We start from the raw sequence: 25000 nt of genomic DNA, 5'->3' as shown, positions 1-25000 counted from the left end.
TGATGTGCAACAATTACATAGGTACAGTCTAGTGTAGAAAGTTGAAGACATACCTGTTCTCCAGTCTAAATGTCCGTATTCTGGATGCTACCGTGTAGCGACTCAGGTTGGGCTGGACTCTCTGCCCAGCCTCCCTCATCGTCAGGCCATGATTTATGACATGGTCCACCAAAGTGGCCCTAATGTCGTCGGAAATACGTCTCCGTCTATTGCCTGGTCCCCTTCTTTGTTCTTGTCCTCGTCCTCCTCCCACTCCTCTCTCTCCTCCTCTTCCTCTCGCTCTCACTGCCTCCATGTTTGCAAAGTTCTCACCAAAGAGGTGATGTTACCTGAGGTCTATATGTAGCGCTGAGGCTCAGACTAACTGGTGTTCAATTACTGTAGAAGTGTTTTCATGTGTGTGTGGGTGTTGCCAATTTCGGGTATGTTTTGCATTTTGAATAAAAGTGTTTTCCCGATGATTGCAAGAGATTTCATTCTTCAACGAAGTGTCTAATGTAAGAAACAGTGTGTAGTGTTTTGCAGGTGTCTTGCAGAATTGCAAACAAAGTGCAAAGCAGGAAATGGGTTTGTACTTTTGGTGCCTTTGTTTAAGGCATGGTTACAAAAGGTTTGATGCTTTTGTCTAAGCATTCCCTTTCAGTGTTTAAGCAATCGTCAAAAACTGAAAGACTGATGGAGGCCACTGTGTTCTTGGGGACCTTCAATGCTGCAGAAATGTTTTGTTACCCTTCCCCAGATCTGTTCCTCGACGCAATCCTGTCACGGAGCTCTACAGACAGACAATTTCTTCCACCTAATGGCTTGGTTGTTGCTCTGACAAGCACTGACAACTGTGGGACCTTCTATAGACAGATGTGTGCCTTTCCAAATCATGTCCAATCAATTGAATTTACCACAGGTGGACTCTAATCAAGTTGTAGAAACATCTCAAGGACGATCAATGGAAAGAGGATGCACCTGAGCTCAATTTCGAGTCTCATCGCAAAGGGTATGAATACTTACTTTGCTTTTTATTTTAAATTTGCACCAAAAAAAACTGTTTTCACATTGTCATTATGTTGTATTGTACGTAGATTGATGAAGATTTTTATTTAATCCATTTTAGATAAGGCTGTAACATAACAAAATGTGGGGGGAAAGAAGGGGTATGAATACTTCCAAATGCACTGTATGTGGTGACGGGTGGTCCAGTCTATATGAGACATTGAATCCTTCTTTCTCATTCTAACCTGAATGATATGAATCATAGAAACAACACACGATAGGTAGTATTAGCCTGTCTCACCCTCAGCTGTCTTTGTAGACTGAGATATCAGTGTGTCACGTGTTAATTGCAGACCAAGTCTCTGTGACCTATATGTGAAATGGAGGGCCGGCTGAGAAAAGGAAAGAGGGGGAGAGGGATGCTATGAAGAAACAGACAAGCACATAATGTACAGTACAGAAAAACAAACAGATGGTAATGCCCCTTTTTCTATTGACACCCCCCCCCACACACACACACACACACTCCCCAAATCCCTCCATTGGTCCATCCTTTCTCCCCAGAGAGGATGAGGTTAACAGATGCCTGTGAATCAGATAGACCAGAGACCCATAACGACCTCTGCTGTAATTAACGAAGTCTGTTGTTGGCAGGAAGGAGGACACCCCTCGTATCATGTGACCTCTCAGAGGCCAGGGGTGTCATGATGCTGTTATACACACGTATTCCAGGTCAAGACAGCAACAGCGTGTGTCTGTGGGGGTGGGGGTGTGGGGGTGTGTGTGTGTGCTTGCCCCAGTGTCAGTGCACAAAGTCATAACATACAGAGAACACACTAAGACAGAGGAATGGCTGTCTGTCACATCTTCATCCTTTATTGATGTGTGTAGGTCTGTTTATGTTGTTTGTTTGGCGCAGCGGTCTAAAGCACTGCATCTCCGTGCAAGAGGTGTCACTACAGTCTCTGGTTCAAATCCGGGCTGTATCACATCCGGCTGTGATTTGGAGTCCCATAGGGCGGTGCGCAATTGACCCGGTGTCATCTGGGTTTGGCCGTCACTGTAAATAAGAATTTGTTCTTAACTGACTTGCCTGGTTAAATAAAATAAATACAAATATGTGAGAATGTGTTTCTTTATTGGAGAATTATGACTGTCTTTGTGTGTGTCTCTGTGCTGCTCACTTGTTACCCCGAGGACCCTGGGAGAAATCCTCACATGACACAAAAGCACACAGACAACACGTATTACCATGAGAATACAGGGGGGGGGAACCCCTTATTCAGACGCTGTGTGTCTCTGTGAGAGAGCTGCACGTTAGCGGACAAAGGAGAAGCGGCCGCTAGCTAGCCATCGTCCATAGCCTCAGCCAGCCAGCAGCCACAGCACCGACACAGGAGGAGAGGGGGAGGGGACAGCACTCTCTCTCTGTCTCTTTTTCATCCTCTAGACTGACTGTGAATGAGAGAGAGAATGAGCAGAGTATCGAAGACAGCCGGGTGAAGGCAATTAACCAGGAGGGCAGAAAGGAGAGGATAGGAGAGAGGGATTGAGAAAACAGAGGGAGAGAGGGCTAATGGAGGAGAATAGATGCTCTGTTCTGGAGGGTACTGACCATATACAGTATGCCCTGGAAATGTCATAACAGATAGCAATATAAAGATCCCAGCTGTCAGCTCCAATACAGCTCCAAAGCAGTCTCATGAGAGAGAGAGAGAGAGAGAGAGAGAGAGAGAGAGAGAGAGAGAGAGAGAGAGGTAGAGTGAGAGAGCTGGTGAAAGGGGAGGGGAGGGAGGACCGTGAGGGGAGAGTTGAGAGAGAGATTGAGAAGGGAGGAGGCGGACATTCTGTAGCAGCAGGTTTGTGAGCGCAGAAGCCGGGGGAGGAATCGGAGCGAGAGAAACAGTGTGGCTGCAGTGAGGAAGGAGAGACACATACAGAGAGAGGACAGAGAGACAGAGAGAACGGTAAGGAAATGTCTGTGTGTACATTACTGTCATGTTGGCTCCTGATGTTTTGTGTTTCTAGTCTGTCTGTGAAGCGTCAGCTAGAGGAAGACACTCTGTGTTCCTTCTCGGCCGGCCGGCCGGCGACGTGAGGAGCGCAGAGCATCGTAGCACTGCAGAGAGAGAGGAGGATGACAGAAGGAGGGAGGAAGAGGGAGAGAGGGCGCATCAGGCAGAGGATGCTACGCAGACAGAGGAAGTGGGGATGGAGAGAGGGAGAGGAAGAGAGGAAAAAGCAAGTGAGCCTGCCTGGCCATTAGAACGGTGTGGATGTTTTAGAGCGTGATGGAGAAGAGGAGAGGGACGGGGTGTGTTTGACTGACACCATGCAGCAAGGAGGATGTGAAATGTCAACACTGAAGGTTTTCCTCCATATTACACATGGTGAATGGTATTTGGATTCCCTGGACCACACTGCTACTTCTCCTGTGTGTTGTCAACATGAGATTCCTGATGTTGTCACCTCTCTGTGTGTGTGTGTGTGTGTGTGTGTGTGTGTGTGTGTGTGTGTGTGTGTGTGTGTGTGTGTGTGTGTGTGTGTGTGCGTGCGTGTGTGCGTGCGTGCGTGCGTGCGTGCGTGCGTGCGTGCGTGCGTGCGTGCGTGCGCGCTTGCGTTTATGCGCATGTGTGTGCATGCCTGTGTGTGTGTGTGTGTGTGTATGTGTGTGTGTGTGCGCGCTTGCGTTTATGCGCATGTGTGTGCATGCATGTGTGTGTGTGTGTGTGTGTGTGTGTGTGTGTGTGTGTGTGTGTATGTGTGTGCGCTTGCGTTTATGCGCATGTGTGTGCATGCCTGTGTGTGTGTGTGTGTGTGTGTGTGTGTGTGTGTGTGTGTGTGTGTGTGTGTGTGTGTGTGTGTGTGTGTGTGTGTGTGTGTGTGTGTGCGTGTGCGTGTGCGTGTGTGTGTGTGTGTGTGTGTGCGCGCTTGCGTTTATGCGCAAGCGCGTGCGTGCGTGCTTGTGTGATTGTACAAAAGAGACAGGGTTTTGGCTGTTTGCCAAGGTACATGTCCCAGCTGCTGTAAAATACATGTCGATTAGAGGAAGATTGAGGGGCCAGTAGTGAGGGGTAACGTGTGCTGCATCTGAAAGACACATTTGGACCTTGCCCAACTATGCTAACCGCTGCTGTCAGTGCTGTTTAGTGGCAGTGGATTAGTTGAGTGTTTGTGCAGACAGTAGCCAGTGTCGTAGAGCAGAGGTGTTAGACAAGACACAGTCTGCCTCATTATTGATCAGGGCTGTCAGTGAGAAACTGTTCATCACTTAGTCAGTGTGGTGGCAGGGGTACGTGGGTGCAGGGGGGGGGGGGGGGGGTAGGTTTGTCATCACTCACTGATTTTAGAGTTTGTATGCACCTTGTGTCATCACCCACTCACTGACTGTTGTGTAGAATGTTGATGTGCTGACATAGTTAGTTAGAAGCTATTTGGGATTGGCATCAGGCCACGCTCTACAGCAATTGGTGCCTGCAACATTACATTTGGTGCCTGCAACATAACATTTGGTGCCTGCTTTGTAAATGTCACTTCCCACCATATGCATAATATAAACCCACAGGCTCAGAACGGAAGCATTTGACCCTAAAAGTGGGACAGACAGTGTTGACCCAAGCCGTGAACTCGTCCTTCTCCAAACGGTAATCTGTTAAAACAGATTTGTTTCGTCATTTTGGGTACGCACGCGCACCCTACAGCCATAGATCACTGAGCTTCTAGTCTACGTACAGTATGTCCACTGGAGCAGCCCTCTGAGTCTCTCCTCATGCTGTATTCTCACCCAACGTCATCAGCCCAGCCACAAAATCTTTGCTCTCAGAAATCGCTGCCGTTTGCTGTGACGACGCTAGAACGACAACAACAACATACGTTGAGGAGTACGTAACACTCTAAAAAGGGCCTGGTAGGCCGGTAGCATACGGTGGCTGTACTGTAGTAGCCTGCCTGAGGGGCTCTTATGGGTGCAGTGTTGATAGAGAAGGAACAAATGGTGCTAGGGTCGGTTGATAGCAGAGAGACAGAGAGACAACATTATGTTATGTGCAGTTATGTGCAGTGGGGCACCAAGCTCCTCTCACTGCTGTAAAGACGCTATACATTCATATTCACCTAGGGATGGTCCCCTACTCATTTGTCCTCTGCTTCACACTGCTCCTATCCAGTATGCTGGCTTCTGTTCTATTCCGTTAAATCTAGTAGAGTCCTTATAATCTATGCTATAGTATGGATTGTAGTCTTTGATGTGGTTGGTGGTTAAAATGATGAAGATGATGACAATGTTCTGCTGATGTTTCTTCCGGGGCATACTCTAGCCTATCAATCAATCAATCAAATGTATTTATAAAGCCCTTTTTACATCAGCCGATGTCACAAAGTGCTGTACGGAAAGCCAGCCTAAAATCCCAAACAGCGAGCAATGCAGATGTAGAAGCCTATGACCGCTGTATCTCGTTGCCTGGGGCGAAGGGGTTGTGGAGCAGTACGGTGCCTGTCATACAGTATGGTGCCTGTCACACAGTACGGTGCCTGTCACACGGTACGGTGCCTGTCATACGGTATGGTGCCTGTCACACGGTACGGTGCCTGTCACACGGTACGGTGCCTGTCACACGGTACGGTGCCTGTCACACGGTACGGTGCCTGTCACACGGTACGGTGCCTGTCACACGGCATGGTGTCTGTCACACAGTATGGTGCCTGTCAGACTAGGAGACCCCTGCTGTTCCAAGAGAGAGGCTGAGGCTGTGGCAGGTCTACCCAGGCCAAGGTTACAACCTTGCTGTCAGCACAGGAGGTTGGTGGCACCTTAATTGAGGAGGACGGGTTCATAGTAATGGCTGGAAAGGAATACATGGAATGGTGTCAAACTCATGATACGAGTCCATTCACTATAATCCAGCCATTATTATGAGCCGTCCTCCCCTCAGCAGCCTCCTGTGGGTTGTCAGGTATACCCAGGCCTCTAATCAACACCCTCATTATCGCCTGGTTACGACCTAAGGTACTGATGCTTCTGCTACCTTGCTAAGGCACCACGTGGGCCTGCGAAGCGCTGGGTGTGTGCATGTCTCTCTGTTTGTGCGTGTTTCCCTGTCCTGTCCTCAGGTGTCTTTCTGTGTGCACGCCTTAGAGGCCCTTTCTCTTTCTAACCTCCTATTTGTTGTGTATCTTTGTGACTGCGTGGTTTTTCACATGTTCATTTGAGAGGATGATAAGTGTGTTGGAGGCACTGTGAGCCTGTCTTTCCTCTCTTCTCTCTGCAGCGCCAATTCTCTTGGGCTGTCTTTGTGCTTAGATTTATTAGGCATTCACACCCTGTCTTTATTCATCTCAGTCTCTGCACATAAGAAAATGATCTCTCTATTTCTGGTCCCCATCCACTGACTCTGCTGTTCAAAGGAGTGGTTAGAGGGAGGAGGGGAACTTTTAAAAGGATTACATACCCATCGTAGGTAATAGGCACGTATAACACATGTAAGTGAACGTTGATGTTGAAGCTCTCATGCAGGGTTTTGTCAAGAGTTGTCGTTGATTATAAACTGGGTGGTTAGAGCCCTGAATGCAGATTGGCTGACAGCCGTGGTATATCAGACCGTATACCACGGGTAGGACAAAACATGTATTTTTACTGCTCTAATTACGTTGGTAACCAGTTTATAATAGCAGTAAGGCACCTTGGGGGTTTGTGGTATATGGCCAATATACCACGGCTAAGGGCTGTGTCCAGGCACTCCGCGTTGCGTCATGCTTAAGACAGCCCTTGGCCGTGGTATATTGGCCATATACCACACCTCCTCGGGCCTTATTTCTTATGTATACTGCTTCAGTTAGATTGTTACCGACTGTCATTCTGGTGTATCTCCAAGAAAGAATTGTGTTCGTGTTTCTTCTTGTTGTCTTCAGTTTCTTGGTGAACAATGGCCGCCCTTGTGGTGTGGCACTTGGGAATAGAAGTTTCTATTCTCACAGTAGGTACTAAACAAGAAAGAGGCATCCATCGTCCCTCCCTCCTAACCTCCTCATTCTCTCATCTCTCCATCCCTCTCCCACTGTTTCATTCTCTCTGTTCATAATTCATGAGCTGGTTGCTGTCTCAGTAGGAGTTAAGCCTGCTGTAATGATGGAGCATCGCAGCAGCACGGTGAGGAGGGATCTGAAGCACACTAGGAGAATACACTCGGGGTTGCAGCACTGGACCTGTAAAGAGCTATTATTGTACCCGCTTAAACCGTACATGAAGAACGCTCCACCTCACTAGTTATTGTGCATGCAGAGCTGCATGCCGCCTGTCCTTATAAAACATCAAATACAGCGTTTATATATCACATATACTATGCTGTATAACCGTTTCCACGAGTGGAAGCTCTGTTTCTGCCAAGAGAGATGTGAAAGTGGGCCATGGATGTGTCAGTCTTTTGCATGAGAGAGAACAGGGCAATGCATTGTTATCCAACCCTATACTGTGTTTTATTTTGGTTTGACATGGAAGTTTAGCATCAACACCCTCGCAGGTGAGTGACAAACACCTCCATCCATCTCTCCGTCCACTTGCTCTGCCGCCTACCTCCTCCTTTCCCCTCTTCCCCTCCAGCTCCATCTATTACAGTTACTTGTGTTACTCTCTCTCTCTCTCTCTCTCTCTCTCCCTCCCTCTCTCAATTCAACTCAATTTAAGGGGCTTTATTGGCATGGAAAACATATGTTAACATTGCCAAAGCAATTGAAATAGATAATAAACAAGAGTGAAATAAACAATAAAAAATGAACAGTAAACATTACACAAAAGTTCCAAAGGAATAAAGACATTTCAAATCTCATTTCAAATGTCTCTCTCACACACTCTCTCTCTCTCTCCCTCTATCTCTCTATCTCTCTGTCTGTCTAGCTGGTTGGCTGAGTTGATGCTGGGGATTCTGTGTTTAGCTTGAACAAGTCAGGTCCTTTGTGGCCTCACTGTTTGAAGTGCCTGCCTGGCATCTGTGAGTGTGAGTGCGACCTGTGAGTGGATCTGCCTGTGTGTGTGTGTGCGTGTCTGTGTTTTTATGGGTGTAATGGGGGTAATTCAGATGCATAAGATGCACTTGCAGAAGTGGTCATTGTTGTTTATTCAAGCCTGTAAAACTGTTAGTTGAATTTCAATAGCGTTACAATAGTATTGAATCAGCTGTGGCTGTAGTGGTGGCATCAGTGTTAACACGGGCCTTGCTGGCAACAGTGGCTGAATATAGTCTACAGTACAGTGACACTATGCCGCCCACAGTCTAGATATGCGTTCCAAATGGCACTCTATTCCAATAGTGCACTACTTTCAACCAGGGCCCATAGGGCTGTGGTCAAAAGTAGTGGACTATATAGAGAATAGGGTGCCGTTTGGGACACAGTAGTCTGGGAGGGAGTATACCGGGTGGCTGTCTGTGATGTAGGCAGGTTAAAAGATGGAGTGCATAAAGAGGAGTGGAGATGGGGATTGATCCGTAGGCCTGGTGTAATATTACTCTGCGTTACCGTACATTATTCTACCGTATGCCTGGGTTACCCCAGGAGGAGAGGGGGAAGAGAGAGGGCTGGGGGAGCTGGGAGAAATATGCTGATGCTGTATTGGAATCAGTGTTTTTTTTCTTCTTCTGGAACCTTCTTTTAAAAAAGGTTCCAGAAGGGTTCTTTGCGGAGGGATAGGGTTCTACCAAGAACTGTTTTGATATGAAGAACCCGTTTTGGAAGACAAGGGTTCTAACTAGAACCTTTAACATCCTAAGGAACGTTTTTGGAAGAAAGGGTTCTTTGATGATTCTTTGGAAAGCAAGAAGGGTTCTGCTTTTCCCAGTATTCTGCCCTTGAGTTGCGTTCCCATGCAAAACTAGACAGATAGCTAACAACTAAGTCTTCAATAAAACTCCCAAGGCGTGACTTTTCTTGAATGAATATATTGAAAACGTTTATGTTGTAAAACTGCAAAATACAGAAAAGAATATACTTTAGTATTCAATTCAGACCGACATACTGTAGCTGTACATTATACATTTGAAGTTGCATGAATACAAAGCACGTGCTACGGTACCATGCATCTGGCATGATGCCAAACCATATAGCTAATTGCTTTCTCATATGGTAATTGACTAACTCATTTCATTACTCTAATAATGTACAACCATCTATGTAGAATAACAAGGCATATTACACTAGAAACAGTAACAAAAATACAGTATTGTATATTTTACAATTCGTTTGCATGATGCACGAGCAAAGTAATACAGCTAACATCATACATGAAAGGCATTGCAATTTGTGAGTAAATGCAACCAACCAACATTGATATGTAAGAAACTCTATCAATAACAAGATTATCATCATTAGCTAAATGCTTGAATCGAACTTACAAACAAATATTTTCCAAGGCTGAAGCGTGACAAGAAATAACTACACTGAAAGACCTGCACCGTAGCGTTGTTTTTAGCTGCTTCTAAGCGTGCAGAACGAATTCTCTACTTCCTGATTGCGTACAGTCTAAGTACCAGAAAGCTCCACTAGGGGGCAAATAACACCATGGAACACAATGAAAATCCATTTTAACTATTGTAATAAAATAATCTGTTACCTTCTAACAGGATGGCAGCACACTCCCCGCCTGGTATAATGAAATTGTGCCACTATGAAATAAAACATATCAAGAAACAAATAATGTCCTTTCTATTTTTATCTTTTGTCTCTAGGATGCTTCAGAAAGAAGAACAACAATCTCTGAGATTGGTCTCAGAAACACCTTAGCAGCTCCTTGCTTGACAATTTTTAGTTCTACTTTCCTAACCTTTTTGTCAGTACTGGGAAAGGTTTTGACCACAAGCCCGACTGGCCAGTCATTTCTGTGTGCCTGACTGTCTTTCAATAAGACAACATCTCCCACTTTTACATTTGGCTTTTCTGCTGTCCATTTTCTGCGTCTCTGCAGCGTTGTCAGGTACTCCTGTCTCCACCTTTTCCAAAAGGTGTCAGCGAGACACTGGACTTGCTTCCACTGTTTTCCATGAAGGTCGTTCATGCTGAAGTATCCAGAAGGGGCTGAGGTAGCGCTGGTCTTTTGTGTCAGTAACATTGAGGGTGTGAGAATGGCAGGCATGTCAGGGTCGGTTGACACTGACACTAGGGGTCTCGCATTGATTATTGGAGCCACGAACCCAAGGGGGTCATAAAGACTATTCACTGTGGACAGGATGCCTCTCCGCGTAAAAGGCTTCTCATTGTGGGACACCTGGAATGAGAAGCTGTCTGTTTCCAGGTTCCAGGAAAGTCCCAGACTCCGTTGAAAGGGGAGAGGATCCACTCCTAGGTCCAGATCTTTTAAGTCTTTTGCACGGTCCTCCATAGGGAAGGCTTCCATAACTGTTTTGCTATTGGATGCGATCTTGTGTAGTTTCATGTTGGACTCCGCCAACATTGCTTGTGTTTTTCTTAGAATGTTGATAGCTTCTTCTGTTGTAGCTACTGATGTCAGCCCATCATCGACGTAGAAGTTCCTCACTACATATTGCTTGGGTTCTGATCCGTGTTCCTTCTCACCCTGTAGCGCTGCTCGTCTCATGCAGTAGATGGCTACGGCTGGTGAAGGGCTGTTCCCAAATACATGGACTTTCATCCTGTACTCAGTTATGTTTCTATCTGGATTGTTGTCTTCATACCAGAGAAACCTTAAGTAATCTCTGTGATCCTCACGTACACCAAAACAGTAAAACATTTGTTGCACATCTGCTGTTAGTGCAATGCAATCCTTGCGGAAGCGCATTAGGACACCCAAGAGTGTGTTGTTTAAGTCTGGACCACTGAGCAGAACATCGTTAAGTGACACGCCTTGACACTTAGCACTGGAGTCAAATACTACTCTTATTTGTTCAGGCTTTTGTGGATGGTAAACACCAAATATGGGTAGATACCAACATTCTTTGTCTCCCTCTAGTGGCGGTGAAGGTTCGGCTTGGTCGTTATCCAGCATCTTTTGCATGAAGTCAATAAAATGACGCTTCATGTCAGGCTTTTTGTCTAAAGTCCTGCGAAGTGATGTGAGACGGTTTATGGCCTGCTCCCTGTTATTAGGAAGGCGACGTCGAGTGGGGCGAAAGGGTAGTGGAGCCACCCAGTTGTTTCCATCATCCTGGAAAACCTGTTTGTCCATAATGTCCAAAAAGGCTTTGTCCTCCACTGATGGTGCTGGTTTATCATCGTCTTGTGTTTTGTCGAACACGGAACATCCCAGGTTGTCTGTGTTCACAGTTGTGCTTGGATCTCTCGAGTGCACTGTAGAGGGAGAGATGTGTTTCTGAGCTACGCTGTTGTAGTTCTCTTTTACCTGGATGATGTCAGGGCAGGGGCTCAGATAGGATGTGCGACCATTTTGAAGTATGTTTGTCCTGAACACGTTAACATTGGCTGGTCGGTGAGCCGTTCCCAGACAGACCTCACCCACGATGACCCACCCGAGGTCGAGTCGCTGTGCATAAGGAGTGTCGTGGGGCCCATTGATTTGCTCTCGTACCTTGTGTACCCTTAAGATGTCTCGTCCTAAGAGCAGGAGGATGGGAGCGTCTGGGTCCACAGCTGGAATTTTGTCCATAACTGGTTGCAGATGGGGATGATGATATGCAATGTCGGGGGAGGGAATCTCCATCCTATCGTCTGGCATCATATCACACTCTATCAGAGTAGGGAGAGATAGCTGCATGTGTCCGTCTATAGACTCCACCATGAAGTTGACGGCTCTCCTGCCTGAAGTCTCTGTTACCCCAGAACAGGTCTTCATGGTGTATGGAGCAGAGTTGTCATTGATGTTGAAGAGATTGAAAAACTCTGTCTTGGCCAGAGATTTGTTACTCTGTTCATCAAGCACTACATACATTTTGGCAGCTTTCTCTCTTTCCCCAGCCGGATAAGCTTTAACTAGGCATATTTTTGAACATGATCTTGGATTAACTGCCTCACCACAGATCTCCGTACACTTTGAGGTGACAGATAGAAGAGCATCGTCACCTTGCTCCCCGCCATGCTCTTTCTCTGCTGTAGCAGTGTCTGTATTTGAAGGGGCTGGGCCTGGATGCAGAGCAGCAAGATGTCTGTCGCTGTCGCACTCAGAGCACTTGATTGACACCTTACAGTCTTTAGCTCTGTGCTGAGTTGACCCACAACATCGGAAACAAATTCCATTCTCTTTGAGATATGATTTGCGCTCATCTAGAGTTTTGTATCTAAACCCACGACACTTTTTAAGAGGATGAGGTTTGTTATGTATCGGGCAGTGATGGTCAGGGTTTTCAATCTTTGTCTTACTGGGTTTGGTTTGGTGGTCTGAGGGCTCAGATGACACATCGGTTGTGTATACAGTCACAGGTGTCTTGCTGCTGTACCTGGCAGGTTTCTCACTTTTCATAGACACCTGGTTAGTTGAGGTGTAGAGGGTGAAACTGGGGTCGTTTCTAGTTTTCGCCTGGTTCCTGATGAATCTCGAGAAGAACGAGAATGGTGGGAATGCTACCCGATAGTCCTCCTTGTATTTGGATCCCTGTGCAATCCATTTTTCTTGTAAACTGAATGGAAGTTTCTCTACAATAGGGTTTACCCCCCGAGATGTGTCCAGATAAGCGAGGCCTGGAAGGTACCCTTCTACTTTAGCACACTCCAGTTCGAGAAGAATGTCACCTAGTTCTCTTAGTTTGTGATTGTCTTTGTTAGCCAGTTTTGGAAAATCATCAATTTTCTTCAACAGTGCATTCTCGATCACTTCAGGTGTACCATAGCACTCTTCTAGTCGTTGCCAGACCATGTTAAGCCCTGCTGTTGCGTTGAAAATATGGACAGATCTAATTCTGTTTGCTTGCTCAGACGACTCTGCCCCTAGCCACTTGGTAATTAGATCTAACTCTTCCCTGGCTGATAAATTCAAGTCTCTAGTCGCATTGAGAAAGGATGCTTTCCATGCCCAATAATTTTCAGGGCGATCATCAAACTTCAGGAGTCCGGAACTCACCATCTCACGGCGTAGGAGGTACTTGATGAGGTCTGGTGCCACTTGTGACTCAGGGACGCTTTGTGTGTGTGACTGGAAGTGGGCTTGTTTTCCATTTACACCATGCTGCTGTTCATTTCTTTTGAACGGAGAGTCTCTGCTCATGTTCTGTTGTTTGCTACTTTCTGGATTATGGTATGTAGCTGGGTCAACACTAAGCTCTTGTTTCTCCACTTCAAATGGAAGTTCAGCAAAGTAGGGCCTAGCATGTTGTTGCACATACTCACAAGTACGCTGGACTGGACTTAAGGGCTGTGTCCCTGTGTCTAGTTCTTTGCGAAGCTCTCTGCGTTCTGATTCTACAGCTTCTTCAAAGGCTGCAGCTTCAGCCAATGCAGCAGCAGCTGTTCTCTCAAATTGGAGAACATATAAACTTGCCTCGAGGTCAGCCTTTTGTTTCATCACAGAAGCTTCCTTCTCAGCATAGGAGACTTGTGCACGCGCTGCGTCTGCTCTGGCGCGTGCTTTGATGGCTGCAGAACTCACCGTTGAGGATCTGCTTGACTGTTTTGATGACCTTGATCTTGTAGATTGAGACTTGGTCCCAATGTGCTGAAGAGGCTCCTCCATCTCTCTCTGTCGAACTCTTGGCTCTGGTTGTTGTACCGTAGACTGCTGGTCTTCCACAGGAACAGAGGCTTTGTTGGCTGATGAATGTAGAAACAAAACCACCGTGTGTGGTTATTCTTGAGCTTGAGCCCGCCGTGATGATGTTTTTTTACTATTCTGCCCTTGAGTTGCGTTCCCATGCAAAACTAGACAGATAGCTAACAACTAAGTCTTCAATAAAACTCCCAAGGCGTGACTTTTCTTGAATGAATATATTGAAAACGTTTATGTTGTAAAACTGCAAAATACAGAAAAGAATATACTTTAGTATTCAATTCAGACCGACATACTGTAGCTGTACATTATACATTTGAAGTTGCATGAATACAAAGCACGTGCTACGGTACCATGCATCTGGCATGATGCCAAACCATATAGCTAATTGCTTTCTCATATGGTAATTGACTAACTCCTTTCATTACTCTAATAATGTACAACCATCTATGTAGAATAACAAGGCATATTACACTAGAAACAGTAACAAAAATACAGTATTGTATATTTTACAATTCGTTTGCATGACGCACGAGCAAAGTAATACAGCTAACATCATACATGAAAGGCATTGCAATTTGTGAGTAAATGCAACCAACCAACATTGATATGTAAGAAACTCTATCAATAACAAGATTATCATCATTAGCTAAATGCTTGAATCGAACTTACAAACAAATATTTTCCAAGGCTGAAGCGTGACAAGAAATAACTACACTGAAAGACCTGCACCGTAGCGTTGTTTTTAGCTGCTTCTAAGCTTGCAGAACGAATTCTCTACTTCCTGTTTGCGTACAGTCTAAGTACCAGAAAGCTCCACTAGGGGGCAAATAACACCATGGAACACAATGAAAATCCATTTTAACTATTGTAATAAAATAATCTGTTACCTTCTAACAGGATGGCAGCACACCCAGCATGCTCTATTGCAAGGTGAATTTCAGAATTATTTGTTTTAATGTCTGTGTGTTTGCATGTACATTGATTGATTGATACACTTTATGCTCCACAGAGATAAAGAGCATACGTTTTTTTAAACTAGTCCAATCTGTTAGTTGGACTTATTGCACCCGTTACTGAGATGGTTGAGATAGTCTCAGTATTTAATCTTTTCTACCATGGCAGTCATTCTGAATAGAGGTTGCGGGTGATTTAAAATTCCACTTGTTGGATATCCTAACTCTGGCTGGATTCCAATAGGAATTAAACATCACTTTGCAAGCCAGCATAATGTTACTTGCAGGACTGATGTAGCCTGTAAACCAGGAGATTCCTAACACCCCTGTATTAGGTCAGGGGTTCCCAAACCTTTTCACTCAGGCCCCCTTTCCAGCATTGGGGAACATCCAGCGCCCTCCATGAGCATGCGCCACATCTATTTCTATGGGCACAATCACTGTTTGCAGATTTATAGCTCCTTTCATAGAGGGTTCTAGTAAGAACCCTCCAAAGATAAAAGGGTTCTCGGTAGAACCCTTCATGGAGGGTTCTAGGAAGAACCTTTAGATGATAAAATGGTTATTGGTAGGTCCCTTCATAGAAGGTTCTAGGTAGAACCATATACAGGGCGTTCTCTAAAGAACCCGACATGAAGGGTTCTAGGGAGAACTAGATGGTTCAACTTAGCACCTTTTTCTCTAAGAGTGTACTTTAGAAGTAAACACAATATAACATCTGTTTTGGGAGAATGTTCCAGTTTCAGTATGTGCAGTATTTGTTATATTTTGAGGGGTATATTTTGTTTTATATAAGCATTTTGCTTCATCCAGGATATGCCGTAATTCTCCCTGCCAACAGACCAGGGAGCTTTATGGGCATTCATTGTTAGTTTGACAGTGAAGGAATGGCTGTTTAAAGGGGTATATTGTCATGATTCTCCCACAGCGGACAGCAGACTTGAGTGTAAAGGATGTGGTTGTGTTGTTGGTGTTAGTGGACAGACGAAGCAGAAAGGACAGATTCAGCAGACACACACACACAGTCACTCACTCACTCACCCCTCTCACACACACACGCACACGCGCACGCACACGCACACACACACACACACACACACACACGTAAACAAAGCTTCCTTTGCATACCCTGGAGCCCACAGCACAGCGGACACGGTGCTAGCAGTCAATGTGATGAATGGTGCCCGGCTTTGAGAATGTATCACGCTACTTTGCGTCTCTATCTTGTTAACACACACATACACACACACTGAGGTGAGGCGTTGGCTGGTTACTGCACAGGAAGTCTAAGACGCAGGCTAGAACCTGTCTATAGAGGATGTACTGGCATCATTAAGAGTCTACCGCTCTCCAGATCCCAGCACATCTGTTCCAGACACACACACACACACACACACACACACGGAGGTACACACATCATTGGAGTATGCAGCACTTTTAGGATCACCTAAAATTGTCTGCAAAGCCCTTAAACAGTTTTCAACCCAGTGACATTCTCTTTAGGAATAACACAGTGTGTATGAGATGAAGAGAACTAAAGGGAGTATGTGACTCATTTTCATCCATTTTCTCTGCTTCTCTCTGCCAGGCCTCACCTTTTTGCTGACCCATGAAAGAAGCCATGCCGGTTCTCTCAGCAGGCACAGGTGAGATTAAATACACCACACATGCTGCAACCTTTATGGATCAAAATCGAATCCCAGGCTTACTATGTAGCTCAGTTGTCCAGGGTAGCGGGTTTTGACTGAAAATCTCTTTGGATAAAAGTGTCTGCTGAATGGTATCTATTATTATAGATTGCATTACTCAGTCCGATCTGAGGATGTAAACAAAAACGTATCCCAGTTCCTTCACCCTCCCTCCTCTCCTCCTCCGCAGGCCTGCACGAGACTCTGGCCCTTCTGACATCCCAGCTGCGTCCTGATGCCAACCACAAGGAGGACATGGTCTTCCTCAAAGACGTCTTCAGTGAGAAAAGCCTGGGCTACCTCATGAAGGTACACATAAGACTGGGTAGCAGGGGCGCATCTTTTGTTTTAGAAGTGGGGGGACATAACTATATATATACAGTACCAGTCAAAAGTATTATACATGGAACTTTAGATTAACCTCACCTTAATTAATGCAACCGCTGTGTCAGATTTCAAAAAAACTTTACGTAAAAAGCACACCATGCAATAATCTGAGTACAGCGCTCAGAGCCCAAACAAGCCATGAAGATATCTGCCATGTTGTGGAGTCAACAGATGTCAGAATAGCATTATAAATATTCACTTACCTTTGATGATCTTCCTCAGAATGCACTCCCAGGAATCCCAGTTCCACAATAAATGTTTGATTTGTTCCATAAAGTCCATCATTTATGTCCAAATACCTCCTTTTGTTTGCGCGTTCAGTACACAATCCATACTCACGACGCACGGGCAAGTCCATGCGAAAGTTCAGACAAAAAGTCATATTACAGTTCGTAGAAAAACATGTCAAACGAAGTATAGAATCAATCTTTAGGATGTTTTTAACATAAATCTTCAATAATGTTCCAACCGGAGAATTCCTTTGTCTTCAGAAATGCAATGGAACGCAAGCTAACTCTCTCACGTGAACACGCGTAGTCAGCTCATGGCACTCTGCCAGAGCCCTGACTCAAAGAGCCCTCATTCCCCCCTCCTTCACAGTAGAAGCACCAAAATAAATGTTCATTTAAATGTATTCCAGGTGACTATCAATCAATCAATCAATCAAATGTATTTATAAAGCCCTTCTTACATCAGCTGATGTCAAAGTGCTGTACAGAAACCCAGCCTAAAACGCCAAACAGCAAGCAATGCAGGTGTAGAATCACGGTCGCTTGGAAAAACTCCTTAGAAAGGCCGGAACCTAGGAAGAAACCTAGAGAGGAACCAGGCAATGAGGGGTGGCCAGTCCTCTTCTGGCTGTGCCGGGTGGAGACTATAACAGAACATGGCAAAGATGTTCAAATGTTCATAGATGACCAGCAGGGTCAAATAATAATAATCACAGTGGTTGTAAAGGGTGCAACAGGTCAGCACCTCAGGAGTAAATGTCAATTAGCTTTTCATAGCCGATCATTCAGAGTATCTCTACCGCTCCTGCAGTCTCTAGAGAGTTGAAAACAGCAGGTCTGGGACAGGTAGCACGTCCGGTGAACAGGTCAGGGTTCCATAGCCGCAGGCAGAACAGTTGAAACTGGAGCAGCAGCTCATGAAGTTTGTTGAGAGAATGCCAAGAGTGTGCAAAGCTATTATCAAGGCAAAGGGTGGCTACTTTGAAGAATCTCAAATATAAAATATATTTTGATTTGTTTAACACTTTTTTGGTTACTACATGATTCCATATGTGTAATTTCATGGTTTTGATGTCTTCACTATTATTCTACAACGTAGAAAATAGTAAAAATAAAGAAAAACCCTGGAATGAGTAGGTGTGTCCAAACTTTCAACTGGTACTGCATATATATATATATATATTTTATCCAGTTGGATAAACACTCCAAACAGCCTACCTGACCGCTCGGAGGTGTCCGCATGGTCCTAAAGCACATCGTGGCCTCGTTTGTATCACATTCCAATTATAAAACCCAGGGGGACCAAAATACAAATTCAGAATGTGGGGGAGGCATGTCCCCACCATCCCCAGTGAAAGTTGCACCCCTGCTGGGTGGCAACGTTGCCAATGTTAATGGAAGTTATGGTACACCTTATGTTGTTTAATTTGTGTATGTGTGCGTGCGTGTGTGTTGGACCTCCCTGACCTCTCCTGTGATTGGCTGCGTGTTGCAGATCCATGAGAAGCTGAGACAGTACGAGCGCCAGAGTCCTACACCTGTCCTTCACAGCGCCGCGTCCTTGGCTGAGGATGTAAGTTGAAGAACGCACGCACACAGACACACACACAAACACAAGGAACACACACACCACACACACACTGCCAAAGTGTGAAGCGCCCGTCCTATAGAGTCAGTCCCAGTGTGTTTGCTGAGACCGAGGAGCGGTAGAGGCAGGTAGTAAGGTACGGAGATTTATTAGGTTACCGTGCGGTAATGTGTTGTGGTCTGAAATTGCTGATTCATCTAAACACTAATGAGACTCTCTACACATCCTGCTTCTCCTCTCTCTCCTCACGCGAGTTAAGTGGGAAAGTGCTGAGCCATAAGTCCTGGCTGCTTATTCTCCTGTGTGTGTATTTGTGTGTGCAAGCACACTCTGTTTATTGCTGCTTTAGGCAACAGCCGTGCAACTCTACAGTATATATATATCTATATTTGTGGATTCTATTCCAGACTACTAACAGTCTGCTACACTTTCAGTATATATCTGCTACATTTTTCAGTTATATCCCAAGCCCACACTGTTGAACACACAGGTTAATACCAGGTCAGAGGTCATGGTCTGACTGACAGCTCTCTTGTGATTTGGCGGCAGGTGGCAGAGGAGCTGCAGAGTGGACCAATGAGTGTTGAGGAGAAGGAACTCCTACAGCTGTTGACGTCCCCCCATCTCAAGGTAAACAAAACACCCAATACACACAGAGAGACCTGGTTATGGAAGGTGGGGTGGCTATTCATGCATCCATTTGTATTGGATCGCTCAATCTATGTCAACCTCTATGTACACTAAGTATACAAAAGTGTTCCTAATGTTTGGTACACTCAGAATCAGTGGTGGAAAAAGTACCCAATTGTCATACTGGAGTAAAAGTAAAGATACCTTAATAGAAAATGACTGAAGTAAAAGTGAATGTCACCCAGTAAAATACTACTTGAGTAAAAGTATTTAAGTATTTAAAAATACTTAAGTATCAAAAGTAAATCTAATTGTTCAAATGTACTTAAGTATAAGTCATTTCAAATTCCTTATATTAAGCAAAGCAGAAGGCCACATTTTCAATTTTTTATTTACGGATAGCCAGGGGCACGCTCCAACTCAGACATAATTTACCAACAAAGCATGTGTTTAGTGAGTCCCTGTAACGATGTACGCTGCGAGTCGGAAGGAGCAAGTTCAGGGAGTGAATACATTTAATAAATAAACAAACATGAACAGAACAAGAGACAGATACAGAAACAATCACACCTGAGGACGGAACCAAAGGGAGGGACGTAAATAGGGCAGGTAATCAAGGAGGTGATGGAGTCCAGGTGAGTGTCAATAAGGGCTGGTGCGTGTAATAATCAACAGTCTGGTGACCCAGAGGCCAGAGAGGGAATACACGTGACAGTCCCCTAGATCAGAGATAGTAGGGATGACCACTCTTGATAAGTGTGTGATCCTTTTCCTGTCCTGCTAAGCATTCAAACTGTAACAAATACTTTTGGATGTCATGGAACATGTATGGACTAAAAAGTACATCATTTTCTTCATGAATGTAGTAAAGTAAAGTACAGATAGCCCAAAAAACGACTTAGTACTTTAAAGTATTTTTACTTAAGTACTTTACACCACTGCTCAGAATGCAGTTCTGCAATTCTAACATTAATCCTTCTCTCTCTGTCATCTCCCATCAGGCAGTTTTGTCAGTTCATGACACGGTTGCCCAGAAGAACTTTGACCCCGTGTTGCCACCACTGCCTGACGACTTCGAGGACGAGCTGGAGGAGGAGTCAGTGAAGATTGTCAGACTGGTCAAGAACAAGGAACCACTGGTGAGTCATTGTAACAGAGAGGATGACAGAGAGAAGAGATACAATTGTAGAGGATGGGAGGATGAGGGGATGAGGAGATATAGGGGTGGGGGAAGTGCGAAGTGGGACTGGGGCTGTGTTGATTGATTGGTTGATTGTAAAGAAAACAAAAGAATACAAGGAAGGAACAGAAAGAATAGATGGGACGAATGAGGATACAATCCCGGGAGGAGGAAACATCCATCTCTCTCTGTTCCAGGGGGCCACCATCAGACGGGATGAGACCACAGGGTCTGTGATCGTGGCCCGCATCATGAGGGGCGGGGCTGCAGACCGGAGTGGTGAGTGATTCAGTCCCATCCTGTCCCTCTCTGTGTCTGGTCTTAACCCACACTGTCTGACACGTCCTGATTCATCATCCCCTTCCTCTGTAACTTGCACAGACAAGACAGTACGTTTTTGTTGGTCTGTCAAATGAGATCTATGGACTGCTCAGATAATATTGCCATACATAATATGTCTGAAAGCATGGCTAACCGAGACGATGTAACTTCGACAAATAATCAGAGGTCTGGATATAAATGGCCTTCTATGCAGCAGTATACTGTAGCCTAAAGTATGTCAGTGGATATACATTTGAACGGTAACATCCTGTATAGAAACTGCAGCTGGGAGAATCCTCCACTGATGATTCCGAGATGCTGCAGAGATTAAAGCAGCAGCATAGCGAGAGAGAGAGATAATGGTAGACAGAGACAGACAGACAGACGAGGATCTCCGTCGTTATCAGGCTGTTTGAAGCTGTGTTCTGTCTTTCCCCTGAGAGCCAATCACATATCACACATTACACACTCTCTCTCCAACGAGCTGACCGCTGCTGTTACCATGGAAATATCATCTGCAGACGTGCGTGTCTTTAATATGTTTGGTGTGTGTTTAGTGTGTGTAGTGTGTGTGTGTGTGTAGTGTGTGTGTGTGTGGGGGGGGGGGGGGGGGGTCGTCAATAGAAAAAGGGGCATTACCATCTGTCTGTTTCTCTGTACTGTACATTATGTGCTTATGTGCCTGTCTGTTTCCTCTCTCCCTTTCTGCCCTCCCTCCCTTTCTCCCTCTCTACCCTCCCTCGATACCCTCCCTCCTTCTCTCCCTTTCTGCCCTCCCTCCCTCTCTCCCTCTCTGCCCTCCCTCCCCTTCTCCCTCTCTGCCCTCCCTCGATACCCTCCCTCCTTCTCTCCTTCTCTCCCTTTCACCCTCTCCTCCTCTCTGCCCTCCCTCCTTCTCTCCTTCTCTCCCTTTCTCCCTCTCTGCCCTCCCTCGATACCCTCCCTCCTTCTCTCCTTCTCTCCCTTTCACCCTCTCTCCCTCTCTGCCCTCCCTCCTTCTCTCCTTCCCTCCCTTTCTCCCTCTCTGCCCTCCCTCGATACCCTCCTTCTCTCCTTCTCTCCCTTTCACCCTCTCTCCCTCTCTGCCCTCCCTCCTTCTCTCCTTCTCTCCCTTTCTCCCTCTCTGCCCTCCCTCCCCTTCTCTCCCTCTGTGCGGTAATGAGATGAATTGATCCCATCGCTCATCCCTCTTTGTCAGGTTTCACTGTTGTGACTGCAGTAGATCATGACCGAGGAGAGTGATACCACCACTCCCAAGCCCTATTGTCCATATCTCATCCCAGTTAATAGTGGCATGATTGATATAGTACACCTGCTACTGATACAGTGCTGTGCAAGATCTCCTCGATACACGATACGGGGTGCAACCCAAATGGCACCCTAATCCCTATTACAGTCCACTACTTTTGACCAGATTCTATAGGCCCTGGTCAAAAGGAGTGCACTATATAGGGAATAGGGTGCCATTTAGGGAATAGGGTGCCATTTGGAACACAGGCATAGATCTCTACTACAGCTCGCCTGTTGTCTCCCCTCACCACCTCCTCCCCTCCATCCAGGACTGGTCCATGTAGGAGACGAGCTACGGGAGGTTAACGGCATCTCCATCATTCACAAGAGGCCTGATGAGATCAGTCAGCTTCTGGTGAGACTAGAGTAGAATACTTCATGTCTTCCTATTATTTTAGACCACCAGCTCCAGCAGCGCTGTTTTCCCTTGATTTCTGTTGGCAATGCATGCAGTATCAACTCTGTTGGGAAGATGTGTATTTCTGTGAAGCTAACATCCTGCTCCTCTCTGTGTGTTGCCGTTCAGTCCCAGTCTCAGGGCTCCATCACCCTGAAGATAATCCCAGCCGTTAAGGAGGAGGACCGTCTGAAGGAGAGCAAGGTGAGGAACACAACACAACGGTCTGGGCACGCTCAGTGCAGACAAACACAGACACAGCTGCTCTGGAATGGAGGAAGGGTCAGAATACAACCTGGGTTCAGGCTCACACATACAGCAGTAGAGTCAATGGCAGAGGAATTAAAACAGTTTGTGCCAACATGCACTGAGATGTGTAGGTGTAATTCGAGACGTGTTTCAGACGCACTACATGACCAAAAGTATGTGGACACCTGCTCGTCGAACATCTCATTTCAAAATCATGGGCATTAATATGGAGTTTGTCCCCCCTTTGGTGCTACAACAGCCTCCACTCTTCTGGGAAGGCTTTCCACTAGATGTTGGAACATTGCTGCAGGGACTTGCTTCTACTCAGCCACAAGAGCATTAGTGAGGTCGGGCACTGATGTTGGGCGATTGGGCCTGGCTTGCAGTCTGAGTTCTAATTCATCTAAAGGTGTTTGATGAGGTTGAGTTAAAGGCTCTGTGCAGGCCAGTCAAGTTCTTCCACACCAATCTTGACAAACCATTTCTGTATGGACCTTGCTTTTTGCATAGGGCATTGTCATGCTGAAACAGGAAAGGGCCTTCCCCAAACTGTTTGCCACAAAATTGGAAGTACAGAATCGTCTAGAATTTCATTGTATCCTGTAGCGTTAAGATCTCCTTAAACTGGAACTAAGGGGCCTAGACCGAACCATGAAAAACAGCCCCAGACCATTATTCCTCCTCCACCAAACTTTACAGTTGGCACTATGCATTGGGGCATATAGTGTTCTCCTGTCATCCACCAAACCCAGATTTGTCCATTAGACTGCCAGATGATGAAGCGTAGTTCATCACTCCAGAGAACACGTTTCCACTGCTCCAGAGTCCAATGCTGGTGAGCTTTACACCACTCCAGCCGTCTCTTGGCATTGAGCTTGGTGATCTTGGGCTTGTGTGCGGCTGCTTGGCCATGGAAACCCATTTCATGACCCGCCCGACAAATAGTTTTTGTGCTGACATTACTTCCAGAGGCAGTTTGGAATTCAGTAGTGAGTGTTGCAACCGAGGACAGACAATTTTTACACGCTATGCGCTTCAGCACTCGGTGGTCCCGTTCTGTGAGCTTGTGTGGCCTACCACTTTGCGGCTGAGCCGGTGTTGCTCCTAGACGTTTCCACTTCACAATAACAGCACTTACAGTTGACCGGGGCAGCTCTAGCAGGGCAGAAATTTGACGAACTGACTTGTTGGAAAGGTGGCATCCTATGACGGTGCCACATTGAAAGTCACAGAGCTCACCAGTAAGGCCGTTTTACTACCAATGTTTGTCTGTGGAGATTGCATGGCTGTGTGCTAGATTTTATACACCTGTCAGCAATGGGTGTGGCTGAAATAGCCAAATCCACTAATTTGAAGGAGTGTCCACATACTTTTGTATATATAGCAGAGGTGGGACCAAGTCATTGTTTTACAAGTCAGAAGTAAGTCTCAAGTCTTAGCACTCAAGTCCCAAGTCAAGTCCCAAGTCAAGACAGGCAAGTCCGAGTCAAGTCTCAAGTCAAGACCGTCAAGTACCAAGTCAAGTCTCAAGTCCTGAACTTTGAGTTTCGAGTCCTAAACAAGTCATAATGTCCTCTTCGCCAAATGTAATACCACTTCATATTTTTAACAAGTAGAGTAATAGTTAGTATATTACATTTACGCAAATCAAATGATTAAAAAAATATCTATAAATGTATTACTTTTCCATGGAAATACATGGGTAGAAAGACCCCCCCCCCCTCTGTAACAGCGGGAGAGACGTGGTAGGCTGGGTCGGGTCGTGCGGGGTGGTTGCATAGAAATACATCACCTACAACAGCCTTTGCCATGTAGAATAGAGAATCGAGTACAGATCTATGTATTGCATTTCTATCTGGAAAACTGAATCTGAATGCGGTGCCTCAGATGAAATAAACCGCTGTTTTTCATTATCAATGGAGAAAGCTCAAAACTGCAGAGGACAGCAGAGAGAGGGATGGTGGGATTTGTGTGAAGCATAAACACAATCAGAGGTTCAAGCACTCGCCGTAATCAGCAGGTTAGGAAGAGTACACAACCATTCTAGGAGGCAGTCTGCCACAAATGTGCTCATTTGATCTTTTCCAGCTCCAAACAGCGGGGTGGCGAGTCAATCTGTCTAATCTAGGCAAGCAGTGAGGAGGGCACATAACAATACAGGCTCCAGACGTCACAAGCCAGCAAAAAGAAACAAGTTACACACACACTCATAAACACACAACCTCGTGTGATGGATAGCTGTCGGCTCTATTAGCCACGACTTACCGTTCTTTGTGCAGCTTCTAATGTCAAACAAAGTTGGAAATTGTTGCGCCTCCGTCTGTAATTTTCTTCCCGCGTGTTTTGAAGTTGCAATCCATTTTTTGTTGATACAGCGTCGACTTTATATCCGAAAATAATAATTTTGGGTATCATCTTTCCAAGGGCTCCATCTGAATTCAC

General features: G+C 45.7%; 2 protein-coding genes across 7 annotated transcripts in view; one reads left to right on the top strand and one right to left on the bottom strand.

The window, feature by feature from the left end:
* Positions 1-2783: 2783 nt before the first annotated feature.
* Positions 2784-25000, top strand: part of LOC139565467 (MAGUK p55 subfamily member 3-like) — a 33099-nt gene continuing 10882 nt past the window's right edge. For 2 of the 5 annotated variants that reach the window (XM_071385839.1, XM_071385838.1), the window contains exons 1-9: positions 2786-2954; positions 16187-16244; positions 16477-16595; positions 18399-18476; positions 19041-19121; positions 20123-20260; positions 20499-20580; positions 22182-22267; positions 22439-22513. In XM_071385839.1, coding sequence (XP_071241940.1) covers positions 16208-16244; positions 16477-16595; positions 18399-18476; positions 19041-19121; positions 20123-20260; positions 20499-20580; positions 22182-22267; positions 22439-22513 — 696 coding nt within the window. In that variant the 5' untranslated portion in view covers positions 2786-2954; positions 16187-16207. Of the gene's footprint in view, positions 2955-3195; positions 3378-16186; positions 16245-16476; positions 16596-18398; positions 18477-19040; positions 19122-20122; positions 20261-20498; positions 20581-22181; positions 22268-22438; positions 22514-25000 lie in introns of those variants that run through there. The other 3 variants (XM_071385835.1, XM_071385837.1, XM_071385836.1) reach the window with 3 other exon arrangements.
* Positions 8900-14569, bottom strand: LOC139565466 (uncharacterized). 2 transcript variants are annotated; one of them, XR_011672908.1, is made up of 2 exons: positions 9369-14569; positions 8900-8940 (listed from the first exon to the last, which is right to left on the bottom strand). XR_011672908.1 is itself a non-coding variant. In XM_071385834.1 (2 exons), the coding sequence occupies exon 2, from the start codon at positions 13607-13609 to the stop codon at positions 9698-9700; it is 3912 nt and encodes a 1303-aa protein (XP_071241935.1). In that variant the 5' UTR covers positions 13610-13886; positions 14315-14569; the 3' UTR covers positions 9231-9697. The 2 variants fall into 2 exon arrangements, 1 of the variants encoding a protein (XP_071241935.1); XM_071385834.1 differs by lacking the exon at positions 8900-8940 and having other exon boundaries at positions 9231-13886; positions 14315-14569.

Source organism: Salvelinus alpinus, chromosome 36 (assembly GCF_045679555.1).
Source record: "Salvelinus alpinus chromosome 36, SLU_Salpinus.1, whole genome shotgun sequence".
Taxonomy (NCBI): domain Eukaryota; kingdom Metazoa; phylum Chordata; class Actinopteri; order Salmoniformes; family Salmonidae; genus Salvelinus; species Salvelinus alpinus.
This window is presented reverse-complemented; position numbering and strand designations above follow the sequence as displayed.